Consider the following 17,146-nt stretch of genomic DNA (forward strand, 5'->3'; position numbering starts at 1 on the left):
AATCCTGGATTGAGAAACACTTACAAAATGGGATGAGAAGTAAAGGCTGATAGTTGGGAACTGTGCTGGATGAGATTTGAAAACCTAAGAGTTTAAAGGTGGAAGAGAGGGTAATAAGCAAGACAGATATTACTGACAAAACATTGTGTGAGAGTTAACAACACTGGAAAGCTAAGTACATGGTAGAGGTGGGGGGAGGCAAAAAATGGACAAGTTAGAAGGTAAACAATCCAGAAAACTGAAAGGGAGGGAAGAGAAAATAGCTACTGAAATGAAATGCCAATACCAAAGAAATTAAGATAAATCAAGACCAAGTGGGTGGCGAGAACCAAGCACATGCAGTGCAGTTCCCAGCTGCGAAGTTCTGAGAAACTGATGCCAGGAGGGAGAAACCAGAGGGAACTTGTGGTGGAACAGGAATCAAGGCCACGACTGTCACATTGTAGAGCATGGTCTGAAACAGGATACTGTGTACTGCCGATATACACCCTCTGCTTATGCCCTTTTATCCTAACTTATAACTTGGTGGTAGTCATATCATTACAGGGCCAGTATAAGTAGTGGTGCGAGGGTGCATAGGCCAAGTTTTACAGCATCCCTCTTGTAAGATTTACCCTATGCACCCAACTACCACCACCTATACCACTTCTGTAACTGGCAAAACATACATTATCACCAAAGTCATGACCTCGGTGCCCATTTCACCATGTGTGTCATCTGGATGTTCCATCCTGACACCAGCTTTTCAGAACTCCACATGTGGGAACTGACATTACAATATGAGCTTGGTTCCCACCACCCACCTGGCCTTAATTTATGTGAATTTCTTTTCGATAATTATTCCCTTTTACTTTTCACTATTGTTTCTTTTCTGACCTGTCTGCTTTTCTCCTTCCCCCACCTCTACCATGTATAATGCACTTAGCTTTCTGCACTTATTAACTCTCCCATGATGTTTTGTCAGTAATCTCTGTCTTGCTTATCACTCTTTTTTCACTTAAAAGGTTTCAGGTTTTCAATCTTGTCCAGTGCAGTTCCCAACGATAAGTCTTTCCTTCTCATTCTGTTCGATCAGTCTCCCCTGACCCGGGGCTCTGGGAGACTTTTCAGTCACTCTTCCCATTTTCTAGACAATGCCAGTCCTTTTCTTTCACCCCTCTTGCTTCCGCTTCAACTATTCTGCCAGAAGAAGGAACCACTGGCTACAAAGACTTGCAAATTTCCATAACTTTTATATGTTCTTACCTGCTGCTTGGTGGGTAGATTTCCTTATCCAGCCAATTATATTATATTAGTAATTCTTATACGAGAAAACACTCAACTTATAGATAAATTAACACACAGACATTGACATCATCTATGTACAAACTTCATCAAATTTGCATCTTGCATCAAAATATTCAAACAATTTAGTTTTCTTGCTTTAATAACAAGATTTAATACAGTTATTTAAAAAGATGCTTACTGTGTTAATTCCAATGTTGCTTTTCTGGAAAATGTCCACTTCGTCTGTTGCTGTAAATCTGCTGGTATGTCTTCCTGTTTTTCATAACCCATAAAATACAATGAAAACTTCATTTCCGGGAAATCTAGCTTCTGAAGCAATCGCATGCCCATAACATTCGTGTAGAATTCTAATGAGCGCCTTGGGTCTTTAATACGATACATTGTTTGTTGGAAAATAAAATCCTGCAAAATGACAAAATTTTTACATCATTCTATCCAAATTAACAATAGCATTACTTGGTATTGCGTGAAGTTTTTCTTGAAATAGTGAGCCCAGAGTCCAATTTAATTTGTACTGCTATGGGCCATATGCTTTATCACCAATGGTATTTACATATTTGTGAGCAACTAGTGATTTTGTGAAAATAAATATTTGTCCTCTGTTCTTTATGACTTTTTTTTTCTTTTTCCTTTTTTTTTGCTATAGTTCTATCCCCGTGTACCCAGTGAATTAAAGTTGTTGATACAAATTGATTACTTTGGTGAATAAATTAACATTCTGTAATATAATAAAATCTGGTTCTAAATTTCATGACTAATCAAATTCTTTTGCATATGGACCACAGTACTTAAGGGAAAGATTTAAACTAATCAAACTATTATCTGTAACAATATGGTGACAAACTGTGCAGTATCCCAAGATTTGGGGAAATTAAGTACAGTGTCAATTTATTTCAGAATCTTGCTTCTTTCTGAATATTAGGTACGATTGTAAGGTTAGCTGCAGAAAATTTTTCGATCAAAGGTTTTAGTAATGCTTGACTATCTGACAGAAATCTGCATATACACTGAAAAAAAAAAAAAAAATCACAAGACCAAGAAGGAATTTGGTGCTGTAACGGAAAACTAGTTAGCGTGTTTCTATGTCTGAAAACTCTTATTCAAATTTCACGCTAGTCACATAACAGTGACTCTACTAGTGCCACTATGAGGATGCAAATCAGGTTTCCTTTAATACACGCTGTGACAGTCAAGAGCATTAGTTACCTTTGAGCTAGCATGTGGTGAATTGATGTTAGTCAAGAATGCCTTTAAGGAAACACAGACACCATTATTAACACCTTACTGAGTTTGAATGAGGTCATGTAATAGGGCTACGAGAAGCTGGACGTTCCTTCTGCAATACTGCAGATTGACTTTGCAGGAATGTAGCCACTGTACACGACTGCTGGCAGTGGTGGTCACGACAATGCATGGTCGCAAGAAGACTGGGCTCCAGATGGCCATGTGACACTACCAAGAGAGAGAACCGTCATGTTCGACGTGGGGCTCTCCCACATCGTACTGCATCTGCAGCAACAATTTAAGCAGTGGTTGGCACCACAGAGACACAACAAACAGTTACAAATTGGTTACTTCATGCCATTCGTCCTGTACTGTGCATTTTACTGACCCCAAACCACTGCCATTTGTGACTTCAGTGTTGTCAAGACAGAGCTTACTGGAGGGCAAGGTGGTCTGATGCACGACTTCTTATGACAGCAGGAGCACTCTCATGGTTATCCAACACACCCAACTGCAAATTTGTACATCAATCTGGTGATTTGACCTGCTGTGGTGCCATTCATGAACAGCATTTCAGAGGATGTTTTCCACAAAAATAACATTCGCCCACATATTGCTGTTACAACCCAAAAATGCTCTACAGAGTGTCGACTTGTCTTTATCACTACATTTGTCTCCAACTGAGCACATATGCGACATCATTGGATGACAGCTCCAGTGTCATCCACAATGAGCAATAATTGTCCCAGTACTGACTGACCAAGTGCAACAGCAATGGAATTCCATCGCACAAAATGACATCCAGCACCTATGCAACACAATGCACGCAAGTTTGCATGGTTGCATTCAAAATCCTGGCAGTTACACCAGTTATTAATCAGCATTTCACATTTGCAACGGCTTATCTCATGCTTACATTAACCTGTGATCTTCTAATGTTAATTACTTAAATATGTTACCTACACAAATGCTTTCCTGAAACTTCATTATCCTACATTAATTATTTTTTGGTGTTGCAATTTTTTTTCTGTCACTGTATTAATCAAAATGCTTAATTCTGAGTTTATTCAAAACATAGTAAATATAAGAAAACAAAATCTAATTACATAACTAAATGAAACCTCAATTTTATTTATTTTAAATCATTAACATTATATATGTTTAAAAACTTACTTCAAGATATAGAATACCCCCCGCCCCTCTCTCTCTCTCTCTCTCTCTCTCACACACACACACACACACACACACACACACACACACACACACACAAATATTATATGTATTAATAACTTTGGGATCTTTACTTGCATTTCTTCACTGAATATGCAATGCTCAAAAAAGTATGCTGAGCCACAGCCTTATTTCACCAGTGTGGGTTCCCAGCAATAAGGTAGAGTTTCCAACATAACACACAGTGGAATGGGTAAGAGTGTCCCAGCAATTCATTACTGCGAAGATCTTTTCAAGAGCGTACCCAGGATTTGAGTAGAGGGAGGGGGGGGGGGGGATGGGGGGGGGGGGGGGGGATGGGAGCAAAATTCATATTAGTTTTGCAGTGAATGACAAATTAATTTTTATTTTACGACAAATGGTCCTGAGTGCACCTGACAGTAGTAAAAATCCATAACAAGCTCTGGCTTTCTTCAAACTGATAATTGTTTTGGAATGTCTGTCTTCTCCAACTGGGCAGCTTGTAAGTCTGGTTTGCAATGATTTTTTTCTGGAGTGCTTTGGGTGGGGGTGGGGTTGGGGTAGGGGGTGTTAGCTATCCTATGCTGGCCCTCACTGCCTAAGCTCTTGGGTCTTCCTGTGATTCAACTTACCAACATAAAATATTTCATTTTCATACTTGAAATCAAATCACAATGATTATCTCTTCTTCCACAGTGCTATTATTTGATCTGAAATTATTGTCTTCATTTTAAATTTTCATTTTTTTTCGAATTTTTGAAAGTTTTAGTGGTGTCACATATGTCACTGAATCAGCTTCTACTGCACAGAAACTGCAAATGTTTCATACTGCAATTACATGTGAGCAACTACTGTAGTTTACTGTGTTATAATGTGGAGTTTTGAAGTGATGCCCACTCCAGTCTATCCTAAGTTATGACCATTTATATGTTGAGACTGGCTCTAGCCAGAGCAGCCAGAGATAGTGGTCATGTGTACATGAGGTGTGAATGTGAATGTGTGTGTGTGTGTGTGTGTGTGTGTGTGTGTGTTTCTTTTCTGAAGAAGGCTTTGGCCAAGAGCTCAGTGTGTGAGAGTCTTTTCATAGCACCTGTCTGTAACTCAACGTTTTCATCCTTACCATGAGAAGCAGTCTATCCTTTTTGTAACTGTTCATATGCCAGCATTAACTTTCTGGCTTGACCGAATGTCACATACAACATCCTGAGAGGTTTTAGAGGCCAATGCAATACTTTACATCAAGTAATTCCACATATAATATTTCAGCAAGGTAATGGTCAACCCCAGATGGCTAGAAATACGCAAGCCTTCTTCAAAGAACAATGGGTACCACTGGTTACCTAACCTACAAATTTACCTACATGCTGCCCACAGAACATGTCTGGGATACGATTAGTTGGTAATATGTTCATCACAATTTTTTAGCAACCAACGAGGATGCTCTGTGTATTAACATGCAGACAGCTTGTAGGGAAATTTCCCAGTAACATATCCAGAACCTTTTTCATTCAGTGCAATAACATTTATACATTCTGATTGCACCATGTGGGACTTCTGTAATGTACTGAATTCTTTAAGTCATATTATATGTTGCTATTGCTGTTATTGGTGGTGGTGGTGGTGGTGGTGGTGGTGGTGTCTTCAGTCCAAATACTGGTTTGATGCAGCTCCCAGTTCTGCAATTGTAATAATTCGTATTCTGTCAGACAAACAGTGAAGCACCCAGAAGACATGGTCAGATGTCAATGAAACTTTGTGCATGTAGACACCATCAGCAGGTATGAAAATAATTAGAGTTGCAATTCTCTGCAACAGGTAGAATGGCCACCACAGTGCATTACTGTTGATACCAGGTCTAGCAGAGTATGTAAGGGGTGTGAACAGATTCAAATGTCGAGTGATCGCTATAAGGGACATTGAGATGACATATGCTCATGTGAGACAGCATTATCAGCATCTGACAGATTCTGAAACGGCAACATTGCGAGTCTCTACTTCCTTGACTGGTCGAACTGTGCAATATCCAGATTTATGGAGCATACAGATGTGACAGTGCACTGAAGCTGGACTGGGCAGTGGTACAATGAGTGCAGGCAGACACATCATCGAAGTTGTTAACCACATATAGTCACCACAAGATAGAATCTCCACATTGTGAAGCAAGCATATCATAGCCCCTTCACATCTGTTCCTGCCATCTGAGAACAAGTAATGGACTCCAGGCAACATTCTGTGTCATCCTACACCACTGGCCAGAGACTAGCAACAGAAGGGCTAGGGAATTACTGTTCCATGCATAGGATCCATTAACACCACAACACAAATGGCTGTGCCTGGAGTAGTGCCACGATCAAGAAACATGGACCGCTGATGAATGGCACTGCAATGTGTTCAGCGATGAGTCATGGTTTGATAGTGATAGAGCAAAACTATGACAGCACAATGGTTCACCATGGATACTGCTGCACCCTCATGTGTTATCCATCACACAATAGTACCACGACACTATTTTTCAAGAGGACAACACTTTTCCAAAATGGCATGTGCCTCTGTGAATTGCCTGCATGATGTTGAGTTACACCTGTGGCCAGCAAGATCAGCAGATTTGTTGCAGATATAACTCGTGTGGGACCAGTTCAGATGTCAACTCCATATCACTGCCCGTATCCATAATATCAAGGACCAGTTGCAACAGTTATGGGTCAGCTTGCCTCAGGAGAGGACGTAACAGTTTTATTACACCCTTCCCTATCAAATCAGTGCAGGTATCCTAACTAAAGGGGATGCAATATCATACTGACAAGTGGGCTCATTGTCGTACTGATACAGGGCGTACACGTGGACAAGGAAAAAAATTCCCGGATTTCCCGGTTAAAAATACACTCTCTCCCGGACGAAAATACAATTTTTCTGTGCTAAATGACAAGATATTTTCCCTCAGAGCTGTAAAACTTATCAAGCCTTTGAAGGATTAAGGTTTCATCCACTGGCTTGAAATTACCGGCACATTAGTAAACGATTGTGAGCGGGGAAAAAAAATTATATGCAGCCACAAGTACGCGCCACATGATCTCGCCAGCCAATGAAAGCACATATTCAGAGCAAAGAACATGTGATGTAGTAAGTCAACAGCAACATCACTGTTAAATAGTGTGAACACATGAGTAGGAAAAGTTAATGACTTAAATTAATATGCAAGTGTGGCTGCAAGGGAAGCTACGCTTTCATATATAATACTGGTCTCGAGGATCAATTAGCCACCAAGTGTTATAATCCAAGAGCATTGGAATTTTGTAAACCATACTAAAATATCCAATTCCGCTTAAAGTGTACATTCGTGTGTCCAGATTCACAACGAAGTAGATCCCAACCTGAAATTAAGCTTTTCAGTGTGGTTTTCAGGATGTAAATTTTCAATACTGGCCAACAATGCCATACGTTCATTTCATTTCATTGATAGTGCCATACGTGCCAGAAGAAGAAAACGTGCACTTGTAATCCAGCAAACAGTTGAAACTAGTCAATAGTATGGAACGAAACACTTCGTTTCAAATAAATTGACTGCCGCAGCTGAAAAGATTAATAACAACGAAATTTCTTTAGCAAACCGACGAAAATAACATCACTGTTCTGCAAGGCGATTAATGCTTGACTGTTAAAAACCTGGAATTAAAATAAAACCAACAAACTGAAACGAATAATGTATTTTTGCCTTCCATAATTATGCGATTTATTTTATATATGAACCTACAAAATCTATGAATTGATGGGTCCCAGCCACAGAAATCTGTTTTGTTTTCATTTGACGTGAGATCTGTAAATGAAGAGGAAACAGCAAAATAATTAAATGTAAACACTGCATCCCAGAAAAATTTTCTGGGTAGCATCTGGCTGCTTGCTACAACCACACTTCCAAGTAGCCAGAGGCGGGAGAATGTACTGTTCATACGCGGCTGGCATCTTCTCTAACGAAGCTAACGTAAACAATTGTGATGTCACGCTCATCGCAAGCAGTTTGCTGTTATGAAGTATTGCATAGTCTTTCGTCCTAATGCATTTAACACATTTTGTTGTTGGCAGACATTTGTGTGTGCAGTTTGTTTTCTTGTAAATAACGCATTTCCTTTGCAACTTAAGTTTCACTTAATTTCTTCTCCCGTTTATGTTTTATTGCTGCAATAGAATTCTGCAGTAGCAAGGTAGAGTAATATTCTTTGTCAGACTGTCAGTTGTTAGCAATCAAAATTACAAAAATTTAACTGAAAACGAAAACACTGAAAAATTCCCGGAGTTCTAAAAAATTCCCGGATCGTCAGGTTGTCCCGGGGCGTATACACCCAGCGATAAGTGGGTTCATACTGCCAAGGGTTTTTTTTGTGTAAATTTTACTTGGCTTTGTAATCATTGAAATAACATTTTTGTTTCCTCTATCCCTTCTGGGTGCTTCAGTGTTTTGCCAGGAGTGTGTACTGTTACTTACCTAATCAGTGGCACAATGTAATTTTCAGTCACATGCATGCTTCCTAATGCTTCGATTTTCACTAATATTAACATATACATATGACATTAATTTTACATCTCGCTACTTCACTCTGTCAAAGACAGCAGTTATAATTCAAAAGCAGTTTCTATTTCGAAGCTCGAAGGCATACACATTCAATTTACCAGCATGGCATTCTTAACACATTTTATTAGCTGATAATTTCATAAACTATGTGATGAAAATTCATCCCCAATGGTAGCATTTATCAAACAAACATTTCTTAATACAATTTTCATTAGCTTATCAAGGACTCCAAGTGTAACTCTCATCCAGCATGAATGTCACTGGCTATTTGAACTTGTACACCCACCCCCCATGAAAATTAACATACACAATGCCAACAAGATATAATGATCTTTTCACTCTCTGCCACAGGCTTCTTAATAATAGCAAGTGATGCTCCACTCATGTGAAAATCCAGTAACAGGAACATATGTACTCTGTAAATACTCAGAATTGAAATAAATTACACAAGGACAGTTATTATGCAACACAAATAGCAAGAATGTACTACAGCTACCTCCTCTAAGAAAAATAGGGACTGTTACTGGACTTTAATTCACGAGTTTCTTAGTATCTAGACTACTACACATCTTCTTAGTGAGAAAGTAAATGTCTTATATGTATACTACCTTTGTTGATGGATCTGGTTCTTTGCAATATTGCTTAGCTTCTCCATTTGACAACCCTGTAGTGTCACCCATTTTGATCAGTGGTTCTATGGAAAAGAAATGCACAATGAGGAGTGTTGACATGATACTTTCACCATAAAATTATTATTTATAGACACAAATTTCGTTATGAGCAATGCAACTATATAAAACTAATTGAGTATTTTTTTCCAAAACTGATAATCCAGATTCTGAAGAGCTCAAATCAAAACTGCGCTTTAGGAGAAAGTGACTCAAAATAAATGACATAAAGCAGGTGTTATAATTCATTACAGGATAATATAATAATTATTAATTATAAAGAAAAGAGAGATAAGATAATTTGAGCACATTAAATCCAAAAGTGATTTCTGAAGTGTGTCAGCTAGCCAATGACACCCAGCAAAATTATTTGTTAAATACTCCACAACTTTTTTGTGGTAAATTTGTTGTATAAATATTCTAGGTGTACACACACACACACACACACACACACACACACACACACACACACACACACACACACGTTAACATTTATTATCTACAAGAAAGAAATAATCATCAGTGGCATCAGCTCACAGTAGAACGAAGTACTGTATTTTGTTATACACTTGTTAATGCTTTGTGTCTGTATCACTGGTTCAGCATTACGTGATACAAATGCCCGTGCACAAATTCACGCCACTTTATATTCCATACTCCCTCAAGATCAAATTAAGTTTGTCGCATCAAACTGAATGGGGAGACACGGAGTATCTACATCTACAATCTGCAAACCACTTTAAAGTGCATGGAAGAGGGTGCATCCCACTGCACCGGTTGATTAGAGTTTCTCCCCGTTCCATTAGTGTCTGGAGCACGGGAAGAATGACTGTTTGACTGCCTCTGCATGTGTAGTAATTATACTAATCTTATCCTCACCATCCCTATGTGAGCAATACAGAGAGGATGGTAGTACATTCCTAGCATCATCATTTAAAGACAGTTCTTGAAACTTTGTTACTAGACTTTCTCGGGACAGTTTATGTCACCTTCAAGAGTCTTCCAATTCAGCTCATTCAGTATCCCTGTGACACTCTCCCATGGATTTTAAAAAAAACCTGTGAGCATTCATGCTGATTTTCCTGTATATGTTCAATATTCCCTGTTAGTCCTATTTGGTACGGGTCCCACACACTTCAGTGCTATTCTAGAACCAGTCACACAAATGATTTGTAAACAAATATCTCCTTGATAGACTGATTGCACTTCCCCAGTATTCTACCAATAAACCAAAGTCCACCACCTGCTTTACCCATGACTGAGCCCATGCGATCATTCCATTTCATATCCCTATAGCGTAACATCCACGTATTTGTATGAGCTGGCTGATTACAACTGTACCTCATTGACATTATAGTCATAGGATACTAGGTACATTTTTTCGTTTTGTAAAGTGCACAATCTTAGATATCTGAATATTTAAATCAAGTTGTCAATCTTTGCACCACTTTGAAATGGTATCAAGATCTGACTGAATATTTATGTGGCTTCTTTCAGGTAGTACTTCATTACAGGTAACTGCATCACCTGCTAAAAGTCTGAGGTTACTATTAATATTGACTGCAAGGTCATTAATATACAACATGAACAGAAAGTGTTCAAACACACTTCCGTGGGGCACACCCAAAGTTATTTCTACATATGACGATGACTCTCCATCCAAGATAATTTGCTGCATCCTCCCTACCAAAAAGTCCTCAATCCACTCTCAAATTTCACTTGATACCCCATATGATTGTACTTTTGACAATAAACACAGCTGTGGAACTGAGTCAATGGCTTTTTTAAAATCAAGAAATACTGCATCTACCTGATTGCCTTGATCCAAAGCTTCCTGTATCTCATCTGAGAAACATGTGAGGTGGGTGGGTTTCATTTAATCGATGTTCTCAGAACTGATGCTGGTTGGCATGAAGGAGGTCATTTGGTTTGAGATACCTCAATATGTTAGAGCCCTCAGAATATGTTCTAACAAATCAGCGTTAAGTATATTGGATAGTAGTTTTGTGTATCATTTCTACTATCCTTCTTGTAGACAGGTGTGACCTGTGCTTTCTTCCAGGCAAGGCTTCTTGTTCAAGGGATGTACAGTACATTACAATTAGAAGAGAGGCTGATTGAGCTGCAAATTCACTACACACCACTCCCCACCCAACGCCACTTCCACTTCTGGAAGCAGTTTCAGTACACCTCTTGCCGGACTGTGTGAAGTGCCATCTGCGAATTTTCTTTTATCTCGTCTACTGTAGCAAATCTTCGTTCTTTCAATGGGGTTTTCAACTTTGGGGTAGGGGGGGGGGGGATGTGGTGGGGTTTGGGGGGGGGGGGGGGGGGGACTGCAGGAGCCAGGTCTGGAGAGACGGCAGATGAGGTAGCACAGTGATTTCATTTTTTGTGCAACAGTCACACACCAATAGGGATGAATGTGTGGGTGCATTATTGTGATGCAAGAGGCATGAAATGTCTCGCCACGTTTCAGGCCATTTCCTTCGCACATTTTCTTGCAGGCATCACAACACCTCCTGACAGTACCGTTAATTAACAGTTTATCACAGCAGCTGAATTCATGTTAACTAATCCTGCAAAGGCAAAGAAAATTCTCAGCAAAGCTTTGACGTTTAATCTGACCTGGCAAGTTTTCTTTGGACTTGGACAACCTTTCCCAACCCACTGTGAAGACTGAACTTGGTCTCAACATCATCAACCACAGAATCACGTCTCATCACCAGTTATGATTCTCTTAAGGAACATCTCATTCTCATTTGTGAGATCCAAAAGTCTTTCACAGATTGCAAGGCAAAGATTTTTCTTGTCTTGACACATGAGCCGTGGGACAAACTTGGCAGCAACACAATGCATTCCAAGATGCTGTGTCAGAATTTCATGACATGTTGTTGTTGTTGTTGTTGTTGTTGTGGTCTTCAGTCCTGAGACTGGTTTGATGCAGCTCTCCATGCTACTCTATCCTGTGCAAGCTTTTTCATCTCCCAGTACCTACTGCACCCTACATCCTTCTGAATCTGCTTAGTGTATTCATCTCTTGGTCTCCCTCTACGATTTTTACCCTCCACGCTGCCCTCCAATACTAATTTGGTGATCCCTTGATGCCTCACAACATGTCCTACCAACCGATCCCTTCTTCTGGTCAAGTTGTGCCACAAACTTCTCTTCTCCCCAATCCTATTCAATACTTCCTCATTAGTTATGTGATCTACCCATCTAATCTTCAGCATTCTTCTGTAGCACCACATTTCGAAAGCTTCTATTCTCTTCTTGTCTAAACTATTTATCGTCCATGTTTCACTTCCATACATGGCTACACTCCATACGAACACTTTCAGAAATGACTTCCTGACACTTAAATCAATACTGGATGTTAACAAATTTCTCTTCTTCAGAAACGCTTTCCTTGCCATTGCCAGTCTACATTTTATATCCTCTCTACTTCGACCATCATCAGTTATTTTGCTCCCCAAATAGCAAAACTCCTTTACTACTTTAAGTGCCTCATTTCCTAATCTAATTCCCTCAGCATCACCCGACTTAATTAGACTACATTCCATTATCCTTGTTTTGCTTTTGTTGATGTTCATCTTATATCCTCCTTTCAAGACACTGTCCATTCCGTTCAACTGCTCTTCCAAGTCCTTTGCTGTCTCTGACAGAATTACAATGTCATCGGCGAACCTCAAAGTTTTTATTTCTTCTCCATGAATTTTAATACCTACTCCGAATTTTTCTTTTGTTTCCTTTACTGCTTGCTCAATATACAGATTGAACAACATCGGGGAGAGGCTACAACCCTGTCTTACTCCCTTCCCAACCACTGCTTCCCTTTCATGTCCCTCGACTCTTATAACTGCCATCTGGTTTCTGTACAAATTGTAAATAGCCTTTCGCTCCCTGTATTTTACCCCTGCCACCTTTAGAATTTGAAAGAGAGTATTCCAGTCAACATTGTCAAAAGCTTTCTCTAAGTCTACAAATGCTAGAAACGTAGGTTTGCCTTTCCTTAATCTTTCTTCTAAGATAAGTCGTAAGGTCAGTATTGCCTCACGTGTTCCAGTGTTTCCACGGAATCCAAACTGATCTTCCCCGAGGTTGGCTTCTACTAGTTTTTCCATTCGTCTGTAAAGAATTCGTGTTAGTATTTTGCAACTGTGACTTATTAAGCTGATAGTTCGGTAATTTTCACATCTGTCAACACCTGCTTTCTTTGGGATTGGAATTATTATATTCTTCTTGAAGTCTGAGGGTATTTCGCCTGTCTCATACATCTTCCTCACCAGATGGTAGAGTTTTGTCAGGACTGGCTCCCCCACGGCCGTCAGTAGTTCCAATGGAATATTGTCTACTCCGGGGGCTTTGTTTCGACTCAGGTCTTTCAGTGCTCTGTCAAACTCTTCACGCAGTATCATATCTCCCATTTCATCTTCATCTACATCCTCTTCCATTTCCATAATATTGTCCTCAAGTACATTGCCCTTGTATAGACCCTCTATATACTCCTTCCACCTTTCTGCTTTCCCTTCTTTGCTTAGAACTGGGTTTCCATCTGAGCTCTTGATATTCATACAAGTCGTTCTCTTATCTCCAAAGGTCTCTTTAATTTTCCTGTAGGCGGTATCTATCTTACCCCTAGTGAGATAGGCCTCTACATCCTTACATTTGTCCTCTAGCCATCCCTGCTTAGCCATTTTGCACTTCCTGTCGATCTCATTTTTGAGACGTTTGTATTCCATTTTGCCTGTTTCACTTACTGCATTTTTATATTTTCTCCTTTCATCAATTAAATTCAATATTTCTTCTGTTACCCAAGGATTTCTACTAGCCCTCGTCTTTTTACCTACTTGATCCTCTGCTGCCTTCACTACTTCATCCCTCAAAGCTACCCATTCTTCTTCTACTGTATTTCTTTCCCCCATTCCTGTCAATTGCTTCCTTATGCTCTCCCTGAATCTCTGTACAACCTCTGGTTATTTTAGTTTATCCAGGTCCCATCTCCTTAAATTCCCACCTTTTTGCAGTTTCTTCAGTTTTAATCTACAGGTCATAACCAATAGATTGTGGTCAGAGTCCACATCTGCCCCTGGAAATGTCTTACAATTTAAAACCTGGTTCCTAAAGCTCTGTCTTACCATTATATAATCTATCTGATACCTTTTAGTATCTCCAGGGTTCTTCCATGTATACAACCTTCTTTCATGATTCTTAAACCAAGTGTTAGTTATGATTATGTTGTGCTCTGTGCAAAATTCTACCAGGCGGCTTCCTCTTTCACTTCTTCCCCCCAATCCATATTCACCTACTACGTTTCCTTCTCTCCCTTTTCCTACTACCGAATTCCAGTCACCCATGACTATTAAATTTTCGTCTCCCTTCACAATCTGAATAATTTCTTTTATTTCATCATACATTTCTACAATTTCTTCGTCATCTGCAGAGCTAGTTGGCATATAAACTTGTACTAATGTAGTAGGTGTGGGCTTCGTATCTATCTTGGCCACAATAATGCGTTCACTATGCTGTTTGTAGTAGCTTACCCGCATTCCTATTTTCCTATTCATTATTAAACCTACTCCTGCATTACCCCTATTTGATTTTGTGTTTATAACCCTGTAGTCACCTGACCAGAAGTCTTGTTCCTCCTGCCGCCGAACTTCACTAATTCCCACTATATCTAACTTCAACCTATCCATTTCCCTTTTTAAATTTTCTAACCTACCTGCCCGATTAAGGGATCTGACATTCCACGCTCCGATCCGTAGAACGCCAGTTTTCTTTCTCCTGATAACGACATCCTCTTGAGTAGTCCCCGCCCGGAGATCCGAATGGGGGACTATTTTACCTCCGGAATATTTTACCCAAGAGGACGCCATCATCATGTAATCATACAGTAAAGCTGCATGACATGATTCAACTGAAATGTTACATTCTTCTGCAATCTCTTGGACAGTCAGTGTTCAATTAGCATGCACAAATTCATAGACGTTCCTGACATGAGCGTCGTCAGTAGACGTTGAAGGGCATCCTGAATGAGGGTGATCTTTAACTTCCGTCTGTCCATGTCTCTAAAGGTTTTCTCGAGTTTCAAGCAAAATTTAATGCAGATGCGCTACCCCTCTAACTCTGCCATCTCGAAATTCGAACACTGTGCGACACAACGGTCTACTCAATATACCGCACTGAACAATAAGTAACAGGCTTACAACATTGAAACTTTGAACAGTTAAACATTAAACACAAGTGTATGCAGGGCTGCTAACCTCACTTCGCTCTAACACACTATTTGTGCAAAATTATGAATGTTCGGGAATTTTTTGAATAAACCTGTTAGCATCCGATAGGGATTCCAATGGGCCCTGGAGCTTCATTCGATTTTAATGATCTCAGTTGTTTCTCAACACCACTGACACTAATACTTATTTTAGTTATTCCAGGATTAAAAGGTTTTTCCTTTTTAAAGGAACATTTGAAAACAGTGCTAAGCATGTAAGGTTTTGCTTTGCTACCCTCAATTTCAATTCGTGCCTCATCTGCTAGGACTGGACATGATCTTTGGTGCCACTAACAGCCTTTACATATGACCAAAATTTCTTTAAGTTTTGTAAAATATCATTTGACAATATTCTGCTACCATAGTCACTGAAGGCATCATGCATTTCTCTCTTGACAGCCAAACACATTTCATTCAGCATCTTTCTATCTACAGCCCTACGATTTGTTTTACAGCTATTATGCAGTAGTTCAAAGAGGAAGGTAAGGAGGGGTGGTACAATTGAAGAATTGGAGAGGGAGGGAAATGGGGCAGAGGGGAAGAAAATTGTGTAATATTCTATTTTTGAGTGGTATAGATATCTGGTTTTAAATTTGAAAAACTGCTGAGAATATGTCAGCTCTTATGGTTCAAAAGGATAATGGTGAAGATTTAGTCATAGGCAGGGGCCTATACAGTTATTAACACAAAGGCTTTTGGGGTATATAAAAGCCGTTTGCAAACAACGTTAAAGCAAGCAAGACTGGAAATAGAAATTCGTTACCTGATTCCCAATACTGCAAGTACTGGCAAGAGGTATTTATGTTATCCTGAATGACTATCAATAGAAGTCCTGACAATTTTGCCAGTCTCATGTCATGACAGAAGTATTTTTCCCAAGGAGATAGTGATGTGAAATTGCTCGAGGAATGTCAGAGTATCATCAACTGACTGACAGCTCACAAGTGCATCACAGAAAAGTTTTAGATCCAACTGATGGCATAAAGATGGCAGTGGATTTACTTAAAGGTACAGTATGTACCATCAGTAGGTATGATATTACAAATATGAGACATTCAATTATTAAAAAGACAAATGATGCAGAAATGAAACAGTCTATACAAGGTGTTCTATACTTCCAAGGCTTTAGGTTGGCATAACTAAGGATGAATTGAGAATAGGTGATGGATAAAAACTGTTTTATTTATAACATCAGTATTGCATTTAAAGATGGCATGCCCACTGGAATTTTCCATGTTCATTGAATAACCTTCAGTGACCCATTTTTTATTTTCTGCAGGTGAAAAGTAATAAACCTGTTAAAACCTTTCCTCAAATGACTTATTTGTGGTGACTGTTATATGAAGTTTTTATAAGTGGGTAGAACAGTTAAAAAACAATGAGAGTTCAAAAACAGTCGGCCCTCTGTGACTGATGAGCAATGTCCTGGCTGGCCAGTTGAAGTGTCAACTCTTTCACATGAAACCCACTTTGATGACATCATTCGTGAAGACCAACATTTTACAGTTGAACATACGGTAAAAACAGCTGCAGTAAGTGTTGACAAAGTTCATAATGTTATCAGTAACAAGCTAAAGTACAGCAAAACGAGTGACAAGGAAAAAGACTCAAAGTGTGTACAGACTTGAAAGAACGCTATGAAAGGGGAGGTGATCCTTTTCTAAATAAGATTTTAATGTGTGATGAAACTTGGGTTCGTCATTTTGAACCCGAGTCCTAAAGACAAAGCATAAAAAGGAAAAACATCAGCTCACATGTCTGAAAGAAATTCAGAACACAAGCATGTGCAGAAGAAGTCACGTTGACCATCTTTTGGGATGTCCCAAGGTCTCGTCTTTTGTGGTTGCCTGAGTAACCAGTGTACAATAAACAGTGCCTACTACTCAGGCAAGCTGATTGACAAAGTAAAGCCAGCAAAGAGAGAAAAACAAT

At 39.4% G+C, this 17,146-nt stretch overlaps 1 protein-coding gene across 5 annotated transcripts in view; it reads right to left on the reverse strand.

Moving 5' to 3' along the window:
• LOC124593554 (lactoylglutathione lyase) overlaps window positions 1-17,146 on the reverse strand; it is a 124,225-nt gene that overhangs the window by 74,096 nt on the left and 32,983 nt on the right. For all 5 annotated transcript variants that reach the window (XM_047131944.1, XM_047131942.1, XM_047131946.1 and 2 more), the window contains exons 2-3: window positions 8,878-8,963; window positions 1,466-1,689 (exon numbers count right to left, since the gene is read on the reverse strand). In XM_047131944.1, coding sequence (XP_046987900.1) covers window positions 1,466-1,689; window positions 8,878-8,949 — 296 coding nt within the window. In that variant the 5' untranslated portion in view covers window positions 8,950-8,963. The remainder of the gene's footprint in view (window positions 1-1,465; window positions 1,690-8,877; window positions 8,964-17,146) is intronic.

Source organism: Schistocerca americana, chromosome 2 (genome assembly GCF_021461395.2).
Source record: "Schistocerca americana isolate TAMUIC-IGC-003095 chromosome 2, iqSchAmer2.1, whole genome shotgun sequence".
In the NCBI taxonomy this organism is placed as follows: Eukaryota; Metazoa; Arthropoda; class Insecta; order Orthoptera; family Acrididae; genus Schistocerca; species Schistocerca americana.